This window comes from Scardinius erythrophthalmus (genome assembly GCF_964197995.2).
Source record: "Scardinius erythrophthalmus genome assembly, chromosome: 7".
In the NCBI taxonomy this organism is placed as follows: domain Eukaryota; kingdom Metazoa; phylum Chordata; class Actinopteri; order Cypriniformes; family Leuciscidae; genus Scardinius; species Scardinius erythrophthalmus.
The window spans coordinates 34868851-34893205 of record NC_138227.1 but is presented as its reverse complement, the minus strand read 5'-3'; the positions used below and the strand labels follow the sequence as shown (position 1 = coordinate 34893205).

The window sequence follows — 24355 nt, the reverse complement described above, 5'->3', positions numbered from 1 at the left end:
AGCAATGAACACTGGGACGTGGGCATGTTTACTACACTCGTAACACTGACGGCGTGAGCCGAATGACCAGATTTTACACTCTTTACTTGATTTATCTGGGTCGCCGTAAAAACGGCGTTTGTGGGCAGGCGAGAGAGTTGAGAAACTGGCTCGTTGGCTGCGGTGGACACTACTGCAGTAGCCTTTATCAAGGGGACTGGCAGAGGGATACAAGTTAGCTTTGACGGCGGTCCGGCCGCGGCGGGACTCAACCGTCTTTTCCTCCCGACGAGTGCTAGGAGGACTTCGCAGGCTCGGGTTTCAGCGAAACTCTAGGCCGGGGACCCCGCGGGGGTGGCGGCCTGTGCTGGCTGGTGGAGCGGGACCTGGGTCGGCCGCGCTGGCGCTGCTGCGAAGCTGGAGGTCGAGACGGGCGCTGCGTGGAGCTGCGTGCAGGAGGCTGAGTGTTAGAGCGGCCTGCAGCGGAGCTCGAGCGGTGGGGCAGAAAGAGGTTCATGGCCTGTGACGCCTTCTGCACTTCAGAGAAGCGGTCCACGAGGCCACTCACCGCAGGGCCGAAGAGACCGGTGGGTGAGAGCAGGGCGTTGAGAAACACGGACCGCTCTTGTTCCCCCATGTCGGCTAGCGTTAGCCATAGGTGGCGCTCTAAGACGGTCAGCGAAGCCATGGAACGTCCGATAGCTTGGGCCGCTGTCTTCGTCGTGCGAAGGGAGAGGTCCGTCGCACTGCGCAGGTCGGTCAAGGCAGACTTTTCCAGTTCTCCCTCGTCGAGCTGGCGGAGGAGGTCGGCTTGGAGAACTTGAAGGACCGCCATTTTATGCAGGGATGAGGCGGCTTGCCCAGCGGCGGAAAAAGCGCGGCTGGCAAACGCCGAAGTAGTCCTGCAGGCCTTAGACGGGAGGGCAGTCTTTGAGCGCCATCTCGCGGATGGGGGGCAAAGATGCGCTGCAACCGCCTGTTCGACCGGTGGGATCCGGTCATACCCTTTCTCCGTGGCTCCGTCCACGCGGGAGAGAGTTGATGAGGCCGGAGAGCGGAGTCTGGCTGAAACTGGAGCGTTCCACGATTTAGCAAGCTCCTCGTGAATCTCCGGTAGAAAAGGCGCTGGTCTGGATGCTGGAGCTTGTCGACTGGCGGGCAGGAAGCATCCATCGAGCCTGTTGGGCGGGGGCACCGCTGGCGGAGACCATTCGAGGCCCAGGTGCTCGACTGCCAGTGTGAGGAGGCGGAGAAGCTCGGCGTCCACACTGGCGTGAGTCCTGCTGGACGCTCTGGTAGAGGAGGCGGAGCGGACAGAACCGGACCATCCCTCGCTGTCCGACGCCATTAACGAGCACGTGTCCAGTAGCGCGTCGTCATCCGCTTCATCCCCTGAGGCGACGGCATCGAGGGCGAGAGCCGTCGGCTGCGCGTCAGGAAGCGGGGGCGGAGAAGGAGAGAGCGAGGCTCGCGGGAGAGGCTCCGGCGAGGCGCTGGCTCGAGTCTCAGGCTCCGGTGGTCGTTGAGAGCGGCACTTCTTCTTTCGCGGCCCAACGACGGTTGGAGCAGGCTCTGTGAAAAGGGCGAGTCGAGCCCGCAGGGTCGACATCGGCAGTTCCTCACAGAAGGCGCAGCCGCCCTTGGAAAGCGCAACGGCTGCGTGGTCTCGGCCCAGGCAGAGAGCGCAGATAAGATGGCGGTCTCTGTCGCTGAGCGTAGAGCGGCATGAGCCGCACGTGGTGCGAGGCATTTGCAACAACGCCTCTGCTCTTTTAGATAGTGCTGCGGAAGCAAAACACACACACAAAGAGCTTGCAATGAAAGGATATTGCCGGATAGCTGAGCTGCCACGGCAGGCTGAAGGCGGCGAAGACTCGACCGGCTTCCTCAGGCTGTCCTAAGCTGGCTCGTTAGCTGTTCCTTGCAGGACAACGGCGACGGCTTCCTCTCAGAGTTCAGCGATGCGAGTGCTTCGCTGAAAAGACAGAAATCAGAGAATATAGCCTACGAGCCTTCCTTATATACGCTCTGACGCCGCCCATTCTGGCGGGCTGTGATGCGCGAGGGCGCGCGCGCGCCCTCATTGGGCGTGATGTCACGCCAGGCTCGCTGGTAGGCTTAAGCAGTTGCCGCACGGCAGCCAATGAGCGTGCAGTATGCCGCTCTAGCTCAGCTGCCCGCAGCTGCACTGCGTTGACAAAATATGAAATTAAGGATAATTTTTGGCTTCAGTATCTCGAGAAAAGAAGACTTTTCCCGCAGCGTAAGCAAGCTTACGCAATACGAGAGAACCTCTCGTAAGAGAACTACAGAAATGTCATTTCCACCACACTGCCCTCTGTGGTGGAAATGACAGCATGTGGTGGAAATTACATTTATGGTTACAAAGTACAATTGATATGGATTGCAAGAGTAGATTGACTTTGTGAATTGAGTTTACTGAGTGTGATGAGTTTAAGAGTTTTTCAAATAAATATTTCTCTAAATATTACTGTTTCTCTACATTCACGTTAATTCATTGTCATTTCCACTACCACCGTCATTTCCATCACCACACACATTTTTTAAAAACATTTAAAAAGTTCTCATCACACATTAAAAGTGTATCCACAATTTACAAGATCATGCTCTACTTAATATAATAATTCAAGTTATTTATTTTCTAATAAGCTCTTGCCCAAACCAATACTAAATTTCAGAGTGTGACAGGTGTACAGTTCACCATTTGGTCCTTAGGGCAGTCAATTTATCTCATTGACAAATGTATAATTATTGTACATTGTGGAAAAACTGATAAAACTAGTTACAAAAATGATCTTAGACAATTCTTGAGTGGCATAAGTTATTCTGTTTTTAAATAACAGCTGTATAAAGAGATGTGGTGGAAATGACATTTGTTCATTGCCGGTCGGAAAATGTAAAATATTAACAATTTCTCTTGTAATCTAAGTTTGTCCTCTTACAGACCTTAAAACTAGACAAATTATAAAAAATTATGAGACTGTGTTACGTGACTTTTGAACAAGTTTTTTTTTATTCAACTTCACAAGCTTAAAAGTGCCCCTAGTTGAAGAAACGCCCACATATGCTTCCTCTCATGCTGATAGGGTAGACATGGTAATTGTTTGATGAGTTGATTGATTGATTGATTGATTGATTGCTTGATTATTTGAACGTGCTCCTCCCGAACTTTGTTAATAAAACATCATTCAAATCAGAAGCAAGGATCATCTACTGGAGGGAGGAAATGGTGCAACAGGTGAGCAAATAGTTGACAATTTTGTTGTGATTCAAAGAGAAAATTATATTGATAAATTAAAAAAATTATCTTCGTAGTTTGTTTCAGAAAGATGAGTGACAAATAAGAACAATAGGTAGTTAGTAAATGAAAACAGACATCACCGACTCGTTTCTTTTGAATGATTCAACAGCCTAAAAGCTTCGATTAAATTAGGTGAAGTTCCGCAGTTTTCATACAATGTGTAGAAAAAAAAAGTCAAAACCAATACTACGTCTGTTTCTTTCACCTTGAACCAAATAACTTACAATAATAAAACAAAATAATACATTCTATTAGGGCTGTCGCGATAACCGCAATATTGCAGTACTGCGCTACTGACAAGCCAACCGCAGAGGAATGCAAGTAACCGCAGCAACTGCGATATTCGCATGTTTTGTTTTCATAAGGCTATACTGTTTTTGTTTTGAACTTTGTGTGTATTGAATGTTAAATACGTTAATAATGATAACAAGACTGTTTATCATGGTGATTTGTAACAGACAGACAGTTCTTGAATCAGACAGTGAATGAGAGAGAGATCGACTGAGCGTGTGTGATTACCTGTGTCTGTCTTTGAGGTCAAGTCATATATCTGTTAAAAAGGTTGTTTAGTCCAAGGAAAGTGAAATATTGTATCGCCCTTTTAATGTTTAAGGGTATTTACTAGGGGTGCAACGGTACAGATAGCCCACGGTACGGTCCGCATCTCGGTTTTTGGGCCACGGTTTCGGTTCGGTTTCGGTACATGTTTTGTGCAGAAAGAGACTGCTATTTCATCCCAAAAATATGTTTTATTTTTCTTATGAGCATAAACAGAATGTCACAGTAGGAAGAACATCAATGTATGGAATAATTTAACACTCTAGTCTGTACTGAACAACACTAAGTAATACAACCTCTTCAACTATCACTTATGAAATACAAAATGTAAACAAACACACTTCAAAATATTCAAGTGGATCCCAATTCCAAACCTTGATAACTGGTATATGAAGTGATCAATGTGAAAGAAAAAGTGCACTTTTACCTTTAACAAACATAAATTAGCTTGTGCTTTGAATAAAAAAAAGCAGAGCAAAATAATATAAAAAAAAATACTGCATTCAGGATACAAAGTGCAATGTTATTTACTCATCCACTATTGAGAGATTCTTGTGCAAAAAGATGAGTCTATCAACACTGTCTGGTGCAAGGCGAGACCGGTTGGCACTAACGATGTCCCCAGCAGAAAATTCTCAACTTTTCAGAATGCCGCAAGCGCACCGTAGGTCACGTGACAAGAACCAACCAGAGAGCAGCTGATGGTTGCTTTAGCAACGACAGACTCCTCCGGAGCGCAACCGCCCTGGCGCTTTGGAAAAAGGAAAACGTGGCGCGCCTAGCGTTTTCTACGCGTTTTTAGGCGCGATATGTGAACAAGATAAGCTAATGCAAAAACTAAAAGGATCAGCGCGAACTCAATGGCAAAACCGAAGTCCCGCGGGACACGAGGGTAGATTGTACCGTGCAGGGCTGACCGAACGGTCCGGGATTTTACCGTGTACCGTTGCATCCCTAGTATTTACCATAAATGGCATTTCACAGTGCGAGGAAGCAGCTGGAAAATAAATCGGCAAGTCATGCATTGAATCAATGCCACTGGTCTCTATTAAGCTATGAAGCTTCAGCGTTACCCATGCGAACGCATTGCTGGTCAGCTGAGCCTTAAAGTGGAGCTTAAAGTTAAAAATAATTAACACCTAGTTTCATCACATCTATCTTTTTAATGAATCAGTGTTTTTGAATGTGTTTGTACATGTATGGTTTAATGACTCAAAGACAATCCGTTGCTGTAACAATGTGACTGCGCACTGAGTGACAGCCTTCCAATGCGCAGAGACGCTTTTTAATTTCGGCTACATTCGTTACAGAAAATGTCCTTGATTTTTGTGCATGCTATACACATCATTAACATTTATTTATATAGCAACACATAAATATAAATAAACAACAAATTAGAGTTGTCACGATACCAAAATTATTGTTTCGATACCGATACCAAGTCAAGTATTGCGATTTCGATACTTTTTCGATACTTTTCCTGAAAAGGGAGAAACACTCTCAAATATCATTGCTGTGCTTTATTTTAAAAAGGGACAACATTCTAATCATATAACACACTAATAAATGAACATATGAACAGCAGATATATTAAACATTTGAACAAAATATGAAATATCAAAATCTAAAAAATAAATTAGAGCAATGACATTCAAGGTAATTTTTTTTTATAAATTTAGCAGCATTATCTCATTTATCATAAGAAACATAAGAGCTTTATCTTGATTCTGAACTTTGAATAAAAATATGAACAGCGATTATATTAAACAATTCTGAACTTTGAATAAAAATATGAACCGCGATTATATTAAACAATGTGAAAATATGAACAGCGATTATATTAAACAATTCTGAACTTTGAATAAAAATATGAACAGCGATTATATTAAACAATTCTGAACTTTGAATAAAAATATGAACAGCGATTATACTGGTAACATAAGCCTCATTGGTGATATATTTGACATGTGGGGAGAGAGTTGTGGAAGGCTTATACTTCATGTTAAACATAATATATAGCAGCAAAGACAACGTCGGCAGTGTTGACGGCAAAATAGGCTACAGAATAATTTGTTCTGTATTGAGAGGTGCAATATTTGAAAATCGATAATATTTTTTTAAATTACATTTATATTGTATTTATGTCAACTTTCAAACATCAAAATGTCATTTATTAATATGTATTCGTGTCAAAATGACATAGAAACATCTTTTCCTATTCTATTTTGCCTGGAAACGCTTCCAACACGCTTGCGTGTCGCGTGAAAAATAGGTGTCGGTTCTATTTCTAGCATGCACACGTTTTCCGCGCGTCTTGAGCTGCGCCCAGACGCGTGTGTCACGCAGGCAGTTAACATGGGAGCAGAAACAAAAACGGACACGACACGCAGCCAGTGTGTCGCCGGCCTTACAAATCTGGAACACGGTCATTCTTGGAAGTATCGATACTAATAGCATCTAGTAGCACTAATAGCACGTTGCCTACAGAGCAAGGTAGGCAACGTACTTCCATATGTCACTCCTCGCGTCATCTTTTTCTACGAGTCGTGGACCACTTGTGCTCGCACATGCAGCCATCTCGCTGTAGTGTTTTGTCACATGACACTGACAGCGGCAGGTTCTTTGCTGCGTGCGTCAGGAAAAAAACACAGACGTCCATAGGGAGGCGTTTTTTTTTTTTTTTTTAAGTATCGATACTGATAAATTTAGGTATCGTGACGTTTTTAATTCCCGAGTATCGCAATACTTTTGAAGTATCGGTACACCGTGCAACACTACGACAAATATATAACTGGTGATAATACTGCATGTCGCGCTATTGAGCCACTCAAAATTACCGCATGGGAAATTCCTTCACGAGACAGCCCTACATTCTATAACCCAAATGTACAAAAACAAATGTAATCAGTAGTGTTGTTTTTGGCGGCCTGTTTTATTTTTAGTTTTAGTGTAGTCTTTGTGTCAAGCTGCCATTTTATTTTTTATTAGTTTTAGTCACGTTTATACTCTTTTTAGTGTAGTTAAGTTTCAGTAGACTAAAAGTCTGAGCTTTTTAGTCTTAAGTCAGAATTATCCATGACTATTTTCGTCTAGTTTTAGTCGACGAAAACTGATGACATTTAGTCTAGTTTTAGTCAATGAAAATTTTATTTTAGTCTCTTTTTAGTAATGGAATTCTATTTAACACTCGTCTCATTCGTGGAGGTTGAAAAACAAGTTCTTTGTGACATCCAAGATTTATTGTATTAAAATTTAAATGCAAAATAAAAGGCATGAGAGTCTGCTGTTTTTGTCAATTTTAAGTTTTAATTTAAAATGTTTGCGATTTTAATATAACTACACGGCTAAATATTTTACCACTTGCTTATAAATCTATATAGAAGTAGTGCATTGAATAATACGTTGTTTAAATTGTGCTTAAAAGTGAATTACGTCTATTAAATAGTATGTGTGTACAAAGAGAATCGCAATGCTGGCAAACTTTTATTTTTTTTTAAAGTAGCTGATAACTTCTGGATTTGAAATAAAAATAGAGAGTTTGTGGTAAAGCCGTGGATCAGTTACGCACTGCAAACGCAGCATATGTGAAAGCACTATAGACCTTATGCACCAGAGAAACAAGGGCGCCGCCATCTTTGGAAAATTGTCTTTTAACTTCCGTTTTGCGGTCGCTCTGTATATTTATATGGCATTTCTGTCCAGGAGTAATTAGCTTTTTAAGTGGATTTACTTAATGTAAAGTTAACGAAAGTTATCATGAGGACTGTAATGTTTAAAGCAGATGACTTAACAAATGTAAATCGACCGGGAAGATTTTAAAACGAGCCGTTCATTAATAAACACGCAAAACGCTGTGAAAATACAGACCGGAAGTCAAAAGACAATGAGCGCAGCGCTGAAAAGGGGCGGAGCTACATAAGGTCTATAGCGCATGCTGCTCCTGCACCGCATACACACTGCACACGGAGTGTGTGTGAAACAGGCATCATACTTAACTTTGTTTGTTGTCGTTTATGCTAACTCACTGCAGCTACATCTTCTAAATAATGCCGCGAGTGGGGCTTGAGGAAGTGGCGTCACCTGTGCCTGAGCTGGGATTCATAAATTTTGGGGCATCTCGCCCGGGGGGCGGGGTTACGTTCTGCGTCACTTCTCTCATGCGGGTTCTCGTCGACCAGGGTCAGCGCGCACACAGGCAGGCACAGAACTAGCTAGCGAACCTAGGTCATAAATCTAATAAGTTATGTTTTTTACAACACGTTTTTTGATGGAAAAGTGATGTTTAATTTCCATAGTCTTTGTTTAGTGAACGAAAGCGAAATCAGGAATTGCGGTCTTTCAGTTTGTTTATCGTTGCCTAGCTACCAAGGGTTGTACAAGATGTGCTGTAGCCTTAATTATTTACAATGGCCAAGTCGCGTTTCATATTAACAGATGAATAGGCTTCGCTCAGTTTATTAAATACATCCAACCTGAAAATCACGGTAGGACTGTGCAAACAAAGTAGACTATCTGTCTAGCATTGCCATGTCAGTGTATTGATTCATTGTCCCATCATAGTTTGTAAGAGACATTTCAGGTTGGATGTATTTAATAAACTGAGCGAAGCCTATTCATCTGTTAATATGAAACGCGACTTGGCCATTGTAATTAAGGCTACAGCACATCTTGTACAACCGAAATGGTTAGCGCTTTTCCCAAATATCACTTTTCATAAGGTATGGACAGTGCCAAACAAATTTTTGTTTCATAATAAAATAGAAGAAATCCATTTTAAAAATATTCACCGTTATTACCCTTGTAATAAATATCTAAGTAAATTTTACAGTAATATTTCCCCACTATGCTCTTTTTGCCAAGAGGAGGAAGAATCTATTTTACACTTATTTTACTTATGTTCTTATACTAAACAATTTTGGCTTCAAATTTCAGCTTCCATATTTCTTGCATTTCATCAGTTATGTAATATTTCTGTCAGTAAGGTTATTTTTCACTCTGATGTCTCTGAAAATAAAAAGCTAGATGATATATTAAACTTTTTCTGTATGATGGGAAAATACCACATCCACAAAGCAAGATACCTTAAATTCAAACCTAGTTGCAAAATTTTTGCTTATGATTTAGTTATTATTGTCTTCACTTCAAAAAATCCCCTCCAATAAAAAAGCTTTGAAAACATCCTGTATTATAGAACAAGTTTTATGTAAATTGTAATTGTATTTTATTTACTGTTATTATTTACTTTCATTTTCTCTGTATCCCCACATGTTCATGTTCATTGTTTTGTGTTATTTCCATTGTATTGATTTATATTGTAATGCAATAAAAAAAAAAAACATCTTGTACAACCCTTGGTAGCTAGGCAACGATAAACAAACTGAAAGACCGCGATTCCTGATTTCGCTTTCGTTCAAAACAAAGACTATGGAAATTAAACATCACTTTTCCATCAAAAACGTGTTGTAAAAAACATAACTTATTAGATTTATGACCTAGGTTCGCTAGCTAGTTCTGTGCCTGCCTGTGTGCGCGCTGACCCTGGTCGACGAGAACCCGCATTAGAGATGTGACGCAGGACGTAACCCCGCCCCCAGGGCGAGATGCCCCAAAATTTATGAGTCCCTGCGCAGTGAGACCTGATGCAGCCCCTGAAGTGAGACACGGGAAACAGAAATACTGCAAAATAATAATGCGACTAAACAAGACGAAAAAATGTCATAACATTTCGTCTCGTTTTGGTCAACGAAAATGAAGAGACATTTTAGCATAGTTTTTATTTTGTTAACCACATTTAATATCGTTTTTATTCGTCAACAATATTGCATTATACATTTAATTATAGCTATAATCACATGAGTAGCATTTACATTGCGTCTTGTCTCGTTTTCGTCATGTGGTTCGTTGACGCCGATATTTAGTCAATTTTTGTAGACGAAAGAAACACTACTATTGGTTTTGACTCAAAACACAATGTGATTCATAATTCCTTCCAATAAACCACCTTATCTTTCTATAGAAAAATAGTATGTTCAACAATATGAATTGGAAATGCTGGAGAGATGAATTAAGTTGAACAAAGTTCATGAATCAAACAACTCAGCTGATCAGAGTTCATGAATCAAATGATTCAGTTTAAAGAGTTGTTCAAACTCTCTCGATCAGTTCAAGTACAAAAAAATAAATAAATCAAAGTCATTTGAGTCCCAAAAACCAAAAGAAAACTGTAATTATCCTACCAGTTGATAATTTCAAATTACAGTTCAAAGGGGAAACAGGTCCATGGGCACTGGTCAGCATTTGTGCATATGTAATTGCATCCACTAAGCAGACGATTCACCTTCACAGGATTATTTATGGCACAAAACAGGATACACTTGCCAATCACGTTCACATAGGGAAAAATATCAAAAATTATCACAAAAAAAGATTACACTTGAATTGTTGTAATTGTAACCTTTTTAATAAAAAAATATATATTTATAAGGTAGATGTAAACAAGTAAATATAAGTTTTTTCTTGAAATAATTTGTATTGTGTTTTATTAGACAAATTTGGGGAGAGGATAAATATTCCAAAACTGAAAATACAGTATGAGAATTAACTGCACAATTACTAGACATGTTTACCTTGGATATTATACAATTTGCAAGCACAATTTGTGAAAAAAAAAAAAATGCAATGCCTCCAACTGTGTATATATATATATATATATATATATATATACACTACCAAATTGGGTAGTATATATATATATATATATATATATGAAGAGTTCAGATGCAAAAGCCTCTAAATGGCATCTGAAATTTTCTTCTAGAATGATCATTTTTATGAAGCTTGTATATTTAAGTTAGCTATAGGTGACAAGTCAAGTCAAGTCCACTTTATTTATATAGCGCTTTTCACAATACAGATTGTATCAAAGCAGCTTCTCAGTATTAAATAAAATAGTACATGTTTCTGGTGTAAAACATCCACGTTTGGTAATGCTGATCAATAGTATTGTTGAATTGATTAATTAAATTAAGTATCCCCAACTGAGCAAGCCAAAGGCAACAGTGGCAAGGAACCGAAAAACTCCATCAGGTGACCTAATGGAGAAAAAAAAAACCTTGGGAGAACCCAGGCTCACTCGGGGGCCAGTTCTCCTCTGGCGTTTATGAAGTAGAGACCGGATTTAACTATAAGATTAAAAATATTATATAAATGCCTGGCTGAAGAGATGCGTCTTTAATCTAGTTTTAAACTGGGAGAGCGAGTCTGAGCAACGAACAGTATCAGGAAGGCTATTCCAGAGTTTTGGAGCTAAATGTGAAAATGATCTCCCTCCTTTGGATGATCTGGATATCCTAGGTATGACCAAAAGCCTGGAATTTAGGGTGTATTCACACCTGCCTCGTTTGGTTCGATTGAATCGAACTCTAGTTCGTTTCCCCCCTTGGTGCGGACCTTTTGGGCAGGTGTGAATACAGCAATCGAACTCGGGTGCGGACCAAACAATCGAACCGAGACCCAGCTGAAGAGGTGGTCTCGGTACGGTTCCAAACAAACTCTGGTACGGTTCGTTTATGGTGTGAACATGAACCGACCCAACTGCAGAAAACTGCGTCTTTTTATTTGACTGCTCTTATGAGGATACTTAACAAAACGGACATTTTGGCATAATGGTGTCTAAAGCGAGCGAGCAAGAGCGCGCGCACGACAGAGAGAGGGAGCGAGAGACCTTGCGTTTGTGTGCCATGCCTCACGAAGCGCATGTAAAGACCCAAGTCAGTGCGGGCGGGCTTTTATCTATACCATATAGTTTCTTCATATTGCGTTTTTAGAGAATAACACCAAATCAGTAAAATAACAAATATTACATTACGAAATATCTCCATGCTGAACCTGTTTGTGCACTTCCTGCTTTTCCCTGCTTGAGAATTCCTGTCCAATGAATGGACGACCTTAGCACACGTGTGGTTTTGTTTACACATTTTGGTTCACTTGCAAAAAGAGCAGTGTGAAAGCGAACCGTACCAAACAAAAAAAATCAACATTCTATTTGGTCCGGACCAAAGCAAGTGAACTATCAGACTTTCCTGGTGTGAATACACCCTTAGTGATCTTAAAGAGCGCAATGGATTATAGGGCGATAGAAGATCCGTTAAATAAACTGGAGCTAAGCCGTTTAGGGCTTTATAAGTCAGTAGCAATTCCTTGTAATTAATACGGAACTTTATAGGTAACCAATGTAGTGATGATGAAATTGGTGTTATATGGTCAAATTTTCTTGATCTAGTAAGAACTCAACATTTTGGACTATCTGTAGCTTGTTTATTGAGGATGCAGGACAACCAGCTAATAAAGCATTACAGTAATCTAATCTCGAGGTCATGAACGCATGAACTAACTTTTCTGCATCAGAAACTGATAGCATATTACGTAGCTTAGCAATATTTCTAAGGTGGAAAAAGGCTGTTTTTGTAACATATGAAATATGATTTTCAAAAGACAGGTTGCAGTCAAGTATAACACCCAGGTCTTTTACTGTAGAGGATAAAGTAACAGGACATCCTACTATGTTAAAGTTGTATTGTGAGAGGTTTTGTGGGCGTTTTTTTTGAACCGATAAGTATTACCTCTGTCTTGTCTGGATTTAATAAAAGAAAATTGCGCGTCATACAATCTTTTATATCTTTAACACACTCTGTCAATTTGGATAATTTAGCGTTTTCATCCGGCCGTGATGAAATATATATTTGAGTGTCAACAGCATAACAATGGAAACTAATTCCATGTTTCCTTATAATATTTCCAAGTTGCAGCATATATATTGAGAATAATAGAGGGCCTAACACAGATCATTGCGGCACTCCATAGTTTACTGGAGTTATGATCGATTTTTCTCCATTTAAATAGACAAAATGGTATCGGTCAGATAGGTATGATCTGAACCAGCTTAATGCTTGTCCTTGAACACCGGTATAGTTTTGTAGTCGATCTAAGAGTATTGTGTGATCTATAGTATCGAACGCAGCACTAAGATAAAGTAAAACTAGTATTGAGATACAGCCTTGGTCAGAAGCTAAGAGTAAATCATTTGTGATTTTAACGAGCGCAGTTTCAGTGCTATGGTGCGGCCTAAATCCAGACTGAAACTTTTCATAGATGTCATTTTCCTGTAAGAAAGAGCCCAGTTGGGCAGACACAACTTTTTCTAATATTTTGGACATAAAAGGAAGATTTGAAATTGGTCTATAATTTGCTAGGTTATTTGGGTCTAATTGTGGTTTCTTAATTAGTGGTTTTATAACTGCCAGTTTAAATGTTCTTGGAACATGACCTAAAGTTAAAGATGAGTTAATAATATTGAAGAGAGGCTCTTCCACTATAGGTAACACTTCTTTCAGTAGTTTAGTTGGTATGGGATCTAATAAACATGTTGTAGTTTTAGAGGAAGTGATAAGTTTATTTAACTCTATTTGTTCTATAGTTGTAAAGCACTGTAATTGTTCTTGCGGGGTTATAATCGATGCTGAATTATAAGGCGCGATTGAGGATTGAACGTTTACAATTGTGGTTCTGATGTTTTCTATTTTCTCAGTGAAAAAATTCATGAAATCATTAATACTAAACTGTAACAGAATATTTTGTTCAGGTGACGCTTGTTTATTTGTTAGTATAGCCACGGTGTTAAATAAAAGTCTTGGATTGTTTTGGTTATTTTCTATTAGTTTGAGGAGGTGCTCAGCCCTGGCTACTTTTAGGGCCTTTTTATTACGTGACGTACTGTCTTTCCAAGCGATTCTAAAGACCTCTAAGTTAGTTTGTTTCCATTTACGCTCTAAATTACGGGTTTCTCTCTTTAGAACACGCGTAGTATTGTTTACCATGGTGCTTTAATTTTCTCTCTGAACTGCAACAATATCCAATTTTCCAGAGAGAATGGTGCTCATAGTGATGGTTAGTTCCTCTAGTTCATCTGTTTGTTTAGGTTCAGGCAGCAGCTGAGACAGATCCGATAAGCAATTTGAAAAATGATCTATGGTGGATGGAAGGATTGTTCTGCCTAATCGATAACGCAATTCAGTGACAGTACGTTCAGTGACACACCTGAATGAATGGCTCATTAAGTATGCAGGGGCATTGTCTAATCAGGTGTGAACTACTAAATATGCATGATCGTTTACGCCCCATCCGCATATTGGCTTTCCAAACTAAAAGTGTTTTGCAAAACTTAAATCAATGTATCGTTTTATGTGAATGATTAGGCAGGATGATTTTCAATCATTTTGAAGAAAAAAACTCTAGGCGAGGACATCCATTAGTCAAAAGTCTTATTGACATATATTTAGTATGTGTTTTGTGGCCTTATTTCAGAAACTTTCATTTTTAGTTTTTTCAATAACCATGCATAAACATTATTCTCTCAAAAATGAAAACATGTACATACATGTTGCTCACATATTATTGTAGCCCTGTTTGTGCTAAATAGAGTGTAATTTATTATTTTTTTTTGCCATTGATATGTTTATAAGCAACTGAAAAAAAAACACAAATGTCAGGGCATGTCAGAACATCTCAAGGACCCCTAAAACACCCCAGACTCCAGAGGGTTAAGTGTCCTCAAAGTGTGCCCATTCATGTCTGTCAAATTTGTTGTAAATATCTCATTTTGTTTTGAAGTTTAGACACTTCTGTTTATGAGAGAATAAAAATGATCCATGGGTGACAATAATTTAATTTTTTTATTTGTTTATTTATTTTTGTCAGTTCCTATCATAATTGTGACATTTGGGCGTTATTGAACCCAGGGGCGGTTCTAAGGTCAGTGGATATTCGGGGCTTTAGCCCAAACTAAAATTGGGTATTTTTATATAAAGGAATTAATTAATTATTTATAAACGCGATTTATGGGAATAAAGACAAATAAAGGCTTATTGTATGACAGGGTTTTTCCTGGCTCAAAGTTAGGTGGAGGTGGTAAAAATCCTAATAATGTATTTTAATAATAAGGTAATCAAATGTTATTTTTCATAGATCATCATATAGCCTAATGTGTTTTTGACATTATTTTTGTGGGTGGAGCTTGGTACCTCTAGGGGGGTCTGGGGGAATGCCCCCCCGAAAGAAATTTTGGTACATTTTAAAGATAAATTCATTAATCTAGTGCACTTTGAGTCACCCAAATCCACTGTTAAAAATAAATAATCCACCCGCAAACTGCCTATATTCTTTGATTTAGATATCTGCATCTGATCACATTACAATTACTGAAATTCTCAGTGTTAAGCATGATAATATGGTAACAGATCACACTGAAGTTGGCTAATTAAAAATGAACATTTGTTTAAAATAAAAGTTCTTCTTTTGGCAAAATTACATTTTCTTAATAGCCTAAACAGAGGCTTTACTCCATTCAAACTTAAATTGTCAATGTTTCATTACATCACTGTTTGAAAACACTCGGAATAATTTTTTTGTACCTTTATAAGGTTTTATTTTATTAAATGTTTGCTCCATCTTTCATTTCAAATTCTTAAATTTGATCAATATGTTCAATTAAAATAATAAGACATTAGGCTGTTACCAATCAAATTAAATAATTTACATTGAAAAATTATAACTGTATTAAATTAGATTATTTTAAATATTTTTGATATTTAAATAAAAAAAGTTGACTAATTTGCGTCCTCGGATACTGTCGGTAGTTGGACATTTTTATTGTAAAACAGTCAAATATTAAATGTTTATCTATATACATTTTACCAGGCATTCGTTCACTTCTTTAATCATTTTGACATTGATGAGCTAGACTGCTGAACTTTTAGTCTTCCTAACAAACAGAGCGGTGCGTAATGGAGTTCATTAGAGCAGCATCAAGAATATAAAATACATTGCAGTGAATCTCTTATTTGCATCTTAAGTTTATTGCCAATAATAATGACAGGTTTGCAAAAGTGTAGAACTCTGTGAGCTCGCGCAAAATACATCTTCAGCACAGCGACTCATTTAAACGCCTCTGATTGGCGGATGCGTTCAACAGACATGTCAAGTCAAGTCAAGTCATCTTCATTTATATAGCGCTTTTAACAATGTAGATTGTTTCAAAGCAGCTTTACAGAGATAAACGTATAATTTATGGTAACATAGATTGTTTTGGCTTTATGGCGGTTCTTTAGTAAAGTTATTTTCCAGCCAAGGTTAGTTATGATTGATTCGCTTCCGTCGCAATGATCATTTGTTATTAAATTAGGGGCCGCTAAGAAAACACAATTCTCTCTACACAAACTTTAAATGCGATCCTGTGAGAAACGGTGATGGCATTCATATGCGCATTAAGAATTGGTTCTATAGTTATGTGCATTTGAATATATTTACGCAGATTTTTAATTCCCTACAAACCAAGCCTAAACAAAGTACTTGTGTTTCCTTATAATTTTTGATACAGAATTTTATTTTATTTTATCAATTTGGGTAGATACGCAAATTGAGTTTCCCGACAACGCTTTATCTGTAGAGTGGTAATGGGATCCTCCATAGGGAGAGACTAGTTGGCACTTCAGCACTGCGTTGTCATCGGGTCCAGGCGAAGGGCCTTCGTCAGATCTGGATACGGCCTGGATCCGGCAGGCTGCGGGAAAACCTCGGGATAAACAAAGACACTAAAATTAGCGTAGATGCCATTCTTCTCATGATATAACGAGTACATCAGGATTTATGGGAAGTGTCCCGGTTCCAGCTGACCTAATCTATGCAGCCTAACATTTAATTATAGAAGTCTATAATGTATTATGTGAACGCTAGGTCAAAGAGATGTGTTTTTAGTCTAGCTTTGAACTGACATAGTGTGTCTGCTTCCCGGACAATGGTAGGAAGGCTGTTCCAAAGTTTCGGTGCTAAATAGGAGAAGGATCTACCGCCAGCCGTCGGTTTTGATATTCTAGGTATTATCAACTGGCTGGAATTTTGAGATCGCAATAGACGTGAAGGACTATAATGCGTTAAGAGCTCGCTCAAGTACTGCGGAGCTAAACCATTTAGTGCTTTGTACGTGATCAGCAATATTTTAAAATGTATGCAATGTTTAATAGGCAGCCAGTGCAGTTTTGACAGAACCGGGCTAATATGGTCATACTTCCTGGTTCTGGTAAGAACTAGAGCTGCTGCGTTTTGAGCTGTAGTTTGTTTATTAAGCGTGCAGAACAACCACCCAGTAGAGCATTACAATAATCTTGCCTTGAGGTCATGAACGCATGAACTAATTGTTCCGCATTTGTCAATGAGAGCATATGACGCAATTTAGATATATTTTTAAGATGGAAAAATGCAGTTTTACGGTATCAAAGAGCACACCCAGGTTCCTAACCGACGACAAAGACTTGACAGAGCAGCCATCAAGTGTTAGACAGTATTCTAGGTTATTACGTGAGGACGTTTTTTGTCCAATAATTAGAATCTCTGTTTTTTCAGAATTTAGAAGTAGGAAATTACGAGTCATCCAATTTTTTATATCCGCTATGCATTCCGTTAATTTTGTGAATTGGTAAGTTTCGTTTTGAAGAAATATAGAGCTGAGTATCGTCGGCATAACAGTGAAAGCTAATGCCATGCTTCCTAATGATATCTCCCAAGGGTAGCATGTACAGAGTGGTCCTAGTACTGAGCCTTGTGGTACGACATACTGAACTTGTGATCGATGAGACATCTCTTCATTTACTGTTAAAAACTGATAACGGTCAGATAAGTATGATTTAAACCATGCTAGTGCAATTCCACAGATGCCAACATAATTTTCAAGTCTATTTAAAAGAATGCTGTGGTCGATGGTGTCAAATGCAGCACTAAGATCGAGTAACACTAATGGGAGAGTTACAACCACGATCGGATGATAAGAGCAAATCATTTGTGACTCTAACGAGAGCAGTCTCAGTACTATGGTACGGTCTAAATCCTGACTGAAAATCCTCACAGATATAATTTTTTTCAAGAAAGGAACACAGTTGTGAAGATACTGCCTTTTCTAGTATCTTTGACAGAAAAGGTAGATTCGAGATCGGCCTGTAATTGACTAATTTTGTAGGATCAAGTTGCATTTTTTTAACAAGTGGTTTAATCATAGCCAGTTTAAAGGTTTTTGGTACGTATCCTAGAGACAAAGATGAATTAATGATATTAAGAAGAGGATCTACAAGACTGAACCACATAAGTTAGATGTGAAATATAAAGCCTATCATGATCATTTTGCCAACAATGAACCATGGATTTGTTTAGTTTATAATACATTTTATTTTTAACTTAAACAAATACAACATCTGACATTCAAAACTTCTGTTGCCTTGTGCAAACTTATTCAATAGAATAGACTTCTAGAATGTTCTTTCCAGTGCAAAAAATATATATTTTTAATTTAATTAGACAACATTTTAAGGAGGTGTAGTGCAAATATATTTATATAATTATACTTCCATTATAGTTAACTTTCTTTCCAGTGCAAAACAATAATATAAAAACATAAATAAAAAAGCTAATAAAGAAAATCTAAAATATTGCACTCAAATACTGCATTCAAGCAATACAACACCTGTATGTATGCACATGGAAAATCTCACAGAAATAAATAAACCTCCAGACTAAGCACATTGCGCATCAATTTTTTCCATGTGTACTTTTTTGATTTCCTTTAATGTTAGGCTAAACCTGTACTATCTCTTTTAATATAATCACTTTCTTATGAACTAATTTGAGTTTTAAAATTACATACCCTACCATATCAGCTGGAGACGTCTGACGGACAAGGAACCGTGACATCGCTCGGCCGTGTATTCATTGTCCCTCACGCATTCCAGCCACGGGTAGTCATTTTCCCATTCAATTCTATATTTTTGTGCTCTTTTCTTTTTCGTCGGCTGCTCGGAGAAAGTCATTTTTACATTTCCCGCTGTTGTCACTTGTCGTCATCGTTGCTACGATACGTGACTCACAATGACTGAAACGACCAATTAAAAGGGCATTCTCTGATGATGTTCCAAGATGTTAAAAACGCTACGCTGATCATAGACAATCCGGGGGAGAAATTAGTATATACCGCACCGTCTGGGTTTTTTTTCACTGCACTGAATTGATTCTCAAAAATACGGAACAAAGTGCGTTCCGTATCAGTTCAATACGGAACAAGACTTTTATGTGTCAAATACGGAACGATTCCGTATTATACGGAACGGTTGGCAACCCTAGGTCTAACATACATGTTGTAGATTTAGATTATTTAATGAGTTTAGTAAATTCTTCCTCTCCTATAGCAACGAATGAATAAAATTTTTCCTCCGGGAGACTACAATGCACTGCCTGATGCGATACTGTAGTAGACGGTTGCATAGTTATAATTTTCTCCCTGATATTATCAATCTTATAAGTGAAGAAGTTCATAAAGTCATTACTGCTGTGTTGCTTGGAAACTTCAGTGCTTGAAGCTTTCTTTTTCGTTAGTTCAGCCACCGTTTCAAATAAATACGTAGGATTATGTTTATTTTCTTCTAATAGGTTTGAAAAATAAGCAGATCTAGCAGCTTTTACGGCCTCTCTGTAAGCAATCAAGCTCTCTTTCCATGAAATGCGAAATACCTCTAGTTTTGTTTTCTTCCAGTTGCACTCCATTTTCCTGGCTGCTCTCTTAAGAGTGTGCTCGTTGTACCACGGCATTGGACTATTTTCTTTAATCTTCTTTAAGCGCAACGGAGCAACTGTGTCTAAAAAGTGCTGGAAAAGAGAGAGTTAAAAGTTTCTGTTGCAATGTCGAGTTCTTCTAAGCTATCTGGGATGCTGAGATGGTGAAACTGATTAGGAAGATTATTAATAAAGCAATCTTTAGTGGCAGAAGTAATAGGTCTAACATATTTGAAACATGGAGTCGGCTTTGCAGCCTTGGCTAAATGAAATTTACATGAGACTAGATAATGATCTGAGATGTCATCGCTCTGCTGCAGAATTTCAACGGCTTCAACATCTATTCCATTTGATAATATTAGATCTAGAGTATGATTACGACGATGAGTAGGTCCTGACACGTGTTGTCTAACTCCAATTGAGTTTACAATGTCTTTTAATGCCAATCCCAATGCATCTTTTTCATTATCGATGTGTATTTTAAAATCACCAACAATTAGTACTTTATCTGCAGTCAATATTAATTCTTATAGAAAGTCCGCAAATTCTTTGATAAAATCTTTATGGTGCCCTGGTGGCCTGTATACAGTAGCCAGCACAAATCTCAAACGTGATTTATCATTTATACTATATATTTTTACATTAAGCACTAACACTTCAAAAGAATTATATTTAAAACTTGATTTCTTAGTGGTTTTGAAAATATTACTATAGATTACAGCAACTCCACTCCCTTTGCGTTTAAGACGAGGCTCATGTTTATAACAGTAATCTTGCGGGGTGGACTCATTTAACGTAATGTAATCGTTTGGTTTTAGCCAGGTTTCTGTCAAACACAGCACAACTGGTTTATTATCTGAAATCATATCATTAACAATGAGTGCTTTTGAAGTAAGCGATCGAATATTCAGCAACCCAAGCTTTAGCATTTGCTCGTCTGTATTATAGCTGTTTTTTATTTGTTGAACATCAATTAAATTTTTAACCTTAGATGGGTTTAAACGTTTTTTGGATTTCCAAATTCGGGGAACAGGCACAGTCTCTATATGATGATAGCTAGATGAAAGAGGCTCTATGTGACAGGATTTATCTGACCTTGGTGACGCGAGTCCGTTAGCAGACAGTCGGTTAAGCCAGTCTGTCTGCTTCCTGACCTGAGCCCCAGATTGTCATGTTCGAGCTCTAAGACTATGAGCCATATTACTAGAGAGAAGAGCAGCACCATCCCAGGAGGGATGAATACCATCTCTTTTCAACAGGTCAGGTTTGCCCCAAAAACTTTTCCAATTGTCTATAAATTCTATATTATGTTGCGGACACCACTTAGACAGCCAACCGTTAAGCGAACACAATCTACTGACTATCTCATCACTCCTGCGAACAGGAAGGGGGCCAGAGCAGATTACAGTGCTTGACATCGTACTTGCGAGTTCACACACCTCTTTAATATTAATTTTGGTGATTTCCGACTGGTGGAGTCGAACATAGTTAGTGCCGACGTGAATAATGATCTTAGAGAATTTACGATTAGCATTAGCCAGCACTTTTAAATTTGCTTTGATGTCAGGCGCTCTGGCTCCCGGCAAACATGTGACTATGGTGGTTGGTGTCTCTATTTTCACGTTCCGTGTAATAGAATCGCCAATAACTAGGGCACAATCATTCTCAGTGGGTGTTTCACTGAGCGGGGCAAATCGATTTGTTATGGTAATCGGAACGGATGAGTGGTTTTTTGATCCGCGACTAGAGCGATCCCTCACTGTCACCCATTTGCCCGGCTGCGCAGGCACTACTTCAGCTGGAACCGAATCATGTAAAGAGTTCACTATGCTAGGTGCATCCAAAATAGTATCTAAAGCTCTAGCACTCTTACTATCCTCAATTAAAGTTTGGATTCGTGTTGCTTACAGCACCAAAGCAAACACACTCACAGCAGGCAGCGAGGCAGACAGGAGCAATCGATCAGACAGGAGCAATCCAACATGTCTGTGATTGGCTACAATGCTCAACGCTGCAAACGCACGTCGAAGTACCTTTAATGCAAAGGGAAAAATAAATAAAACTGTAATATGCACTTTTCATGATTAGGTAATCGCGGCTGCTGTAGGCTAATCTTATTCACATTTGTTTTTTTCTGATTAATTGTTTTGCACTATGAGAAAGACAAGGTAACAAATTATTCGGGGCTTTACTAAAAACATTCGGGGCTTAAGCCCCCTTAGCCCAGCCCTAGCGCCGCCCCTGCTTGAACCCCTAATAAAAATCAGTACAATTACAATAGGGTTTCAGCACTTCGTGCTTGAACCCCTAATAAGATACATTTTGGACAGTTATAGCGCTACCTATTGTCCGATCTTCACGTAACTTGGCATGCTTCTTCACCATGTTCTGACACATATGCTCATCAATTTTTGTGAAGTTCTGACACATATGCTCATCAATTTTTGTGAAGTTCTGAGTTTTCCTTTGGGATTTATAGGCTTTTGAGTGTATTTTGCCACGCCCCTTTTCTAAGTGGCCCTGTTACAGCCACACAAATGCCAAAGTTAAACTTTTTTTTGATAATTATTGATCTAGAGAATCCAGAGAATTGTCCTATACTGGTTTGGTTCCGATCGGACGAAAAACCAGGGACTAGTTCGCAAAAGTAGGTTTTGGACAAAATTCGACATAGCAGAAATTTTTCCCTGCCTAAATCAAGATCGGAGATATCCATTTTGTCCGCCTTGAGCCACGGTATAAGACACTTGATCCTGGGACAAACGGTCTAAGAGTTATGAGCAATTTTGAACTTTTGGTTGCTGTAGCGCCACCTATGGGCCATTCAGGGTCATACTCTGATAGGTTGTCCCCAAATTGAGGCCTACCATATGGCCAGGTTTCAAGTCTCTAGGCCTTACGGTTTGGCCTGCATGATGCGTTTTACAAATCCTTACAATTACAATAGGGTTTCAGCATTTCATGCTTGAACCCCTAAAAATCAGTACAATTACAATAGGGTTTCAGCACTTCGTGCTTGAACCCCTAAAAATCTGGACCATTACAATAGGGTTTCAGCACTTCGTGCTTGAACTCCTAAAAATCAGTACAATTACAATAGGGTTTCAGCACTTCGTGCTTGAACCCCTAATAAAAATCCTTACAATTACAATAGGGTTTCAGCATTTCATGCTTGAACCCCTAATAATAATAATAAAAATCAGTACTATTACAATAGGGTTTCAGCATTTCATGCTTGAACCCCTAATAATAATAATAAAAATCAGTACTATTACAATAGGTTTTCAGCACTTCGTGCTTGAACCCCTAATAAAAATCAGTACAATTACAATAGGGTTTCAGCACTTCGTGCTTGAACCCCTAAAAATCAGCACAATTACAATAGGGTTTCAGCACTTCGTGCTTGAACCCCTAATAAATTTGGTTCAGTACAATTTAGGTTATAAACATAGATCCTTTATTGTAATAAATATATTGTAACACCTTGCCATGTGAGGACACTGAAGTACTTAAAGTACTAAATACTAAGAAGTAAAGTACTTTGTTATAAAGAAGTTTCTAAAGACCAACTGACACCACTGCTTTCTATGTATTCCTAAAGGGAAGTTACTGACTTGACATTAAGTGCTGATACCAATGTATAACCATTTAATGACATAATAAATCAAGACGTTCTTTTTACTCTGCACCAAAATTTTACAAACTTCTGTCTTATTTCTTTGGTTTGTAAATCATATACTAATGGATTTAATCCAGGTGGTACAATGTGAAACATTATACTACCTCGTTTTCTGCTCTCAGCGTAGAGAGGGAAACGATGAAGAAAAATAAAAGTGGAGCCAGAAACAAACATGATTAAAAAAACAGCTAAATGTGTGCTGCAGGTTTTTATGGCTTTGCTGTTGAGTGCTTTGTTTTTGCTGGTTATGCATACAGTAGCAATCTTACCATATGTTATAAATACAGACAAAATTGAGAAAGAAAAGAAAACCACAGTATAAAGGATTACATTCACATTATTAACAACAACACCATTATCACAGTACAATTTAAACAGTGAGGCGTTGTCACAGAAAGGGTTTTCAATTTTAGATCTGCAGTGAGACAGACGCACAGTGAGTCCTATCATAATTGATACCATAAGCACTGACAGCCCCCAGGCTAAAGCTGATAGTTTAATAACCATTTTATTGGTCATTATAGCTGTGTATCGCAATGGATTACATATAGTCACATATCTGTCAAAGGCCATGATCATTAGCACAAAATGGCATGCTGCTACAAAAACATGCACAAAATAGGTTTGAACTACACACTCCACATATGTGATATAGCGCTCTGAACTTTCTTTTAAAATGTCCTGTAATAAGCGTGGCAAAATGACACTGGTCCCTAATATATCGTTCAGTGGCAAGTTACAGAACAGGAAATGCATAGGATGATGAAGATTCTTCTCTGTTGAGATCAGAATCACAAGTGCAATATTGGAAATCATTATAAAGATATAAATTAAAAGAAGCAGGATGAAAACAACATAAGTAGACTGAGGTGTAACTTGAAGTCCCTCTACTAGAAGAATGCTGTGTCTGAATGTCAGGTTGTCCATTACTTGTTATACACAAAACCTACAAACAGAGTAACAGTCAGACATTTCATCTTTCATCTTTCATCTTGACATATCACTTGTTGCCATGATCACAGCCATAATGATAATAAATAATGACATGATAAAGTTGTATGCATAGATTCCTAACCTTAAATATTTTTAATTTGTTAGTCCTCAATGGCTCATACTAATCAATAGCTTCACAAGAAATGTACTGTATAACAAGTATTTGCAATACAAAA

The 24355-nt window shown here is 38.6% G+C and overlaps 1 protein-coding gene across 1 annotated transcript; it reads right to left on the bottom strand.

Annotated features, from left to right (window-relative positions):
* Positions 1-23171: 23171 nt before the first annotated feature.
* Positions 23172-24113, bottom strand: LOC308693055 (olfactory receptor 8G17-like; the record flags this gene model as incomplete). Its single annotated transcript, XM_081369758.1, has 1 exon — positions 23172-24113. The coding sequence occupies one exon, from the start codon at positions 24111-24113 to the stop codon at positions 23172-23174; it is 942 nt and encodes a 313-aa protein (XP_081225884.1).
* Between the last annotated feature and the right edge of the window lie 242 nt (positions 24114-24355).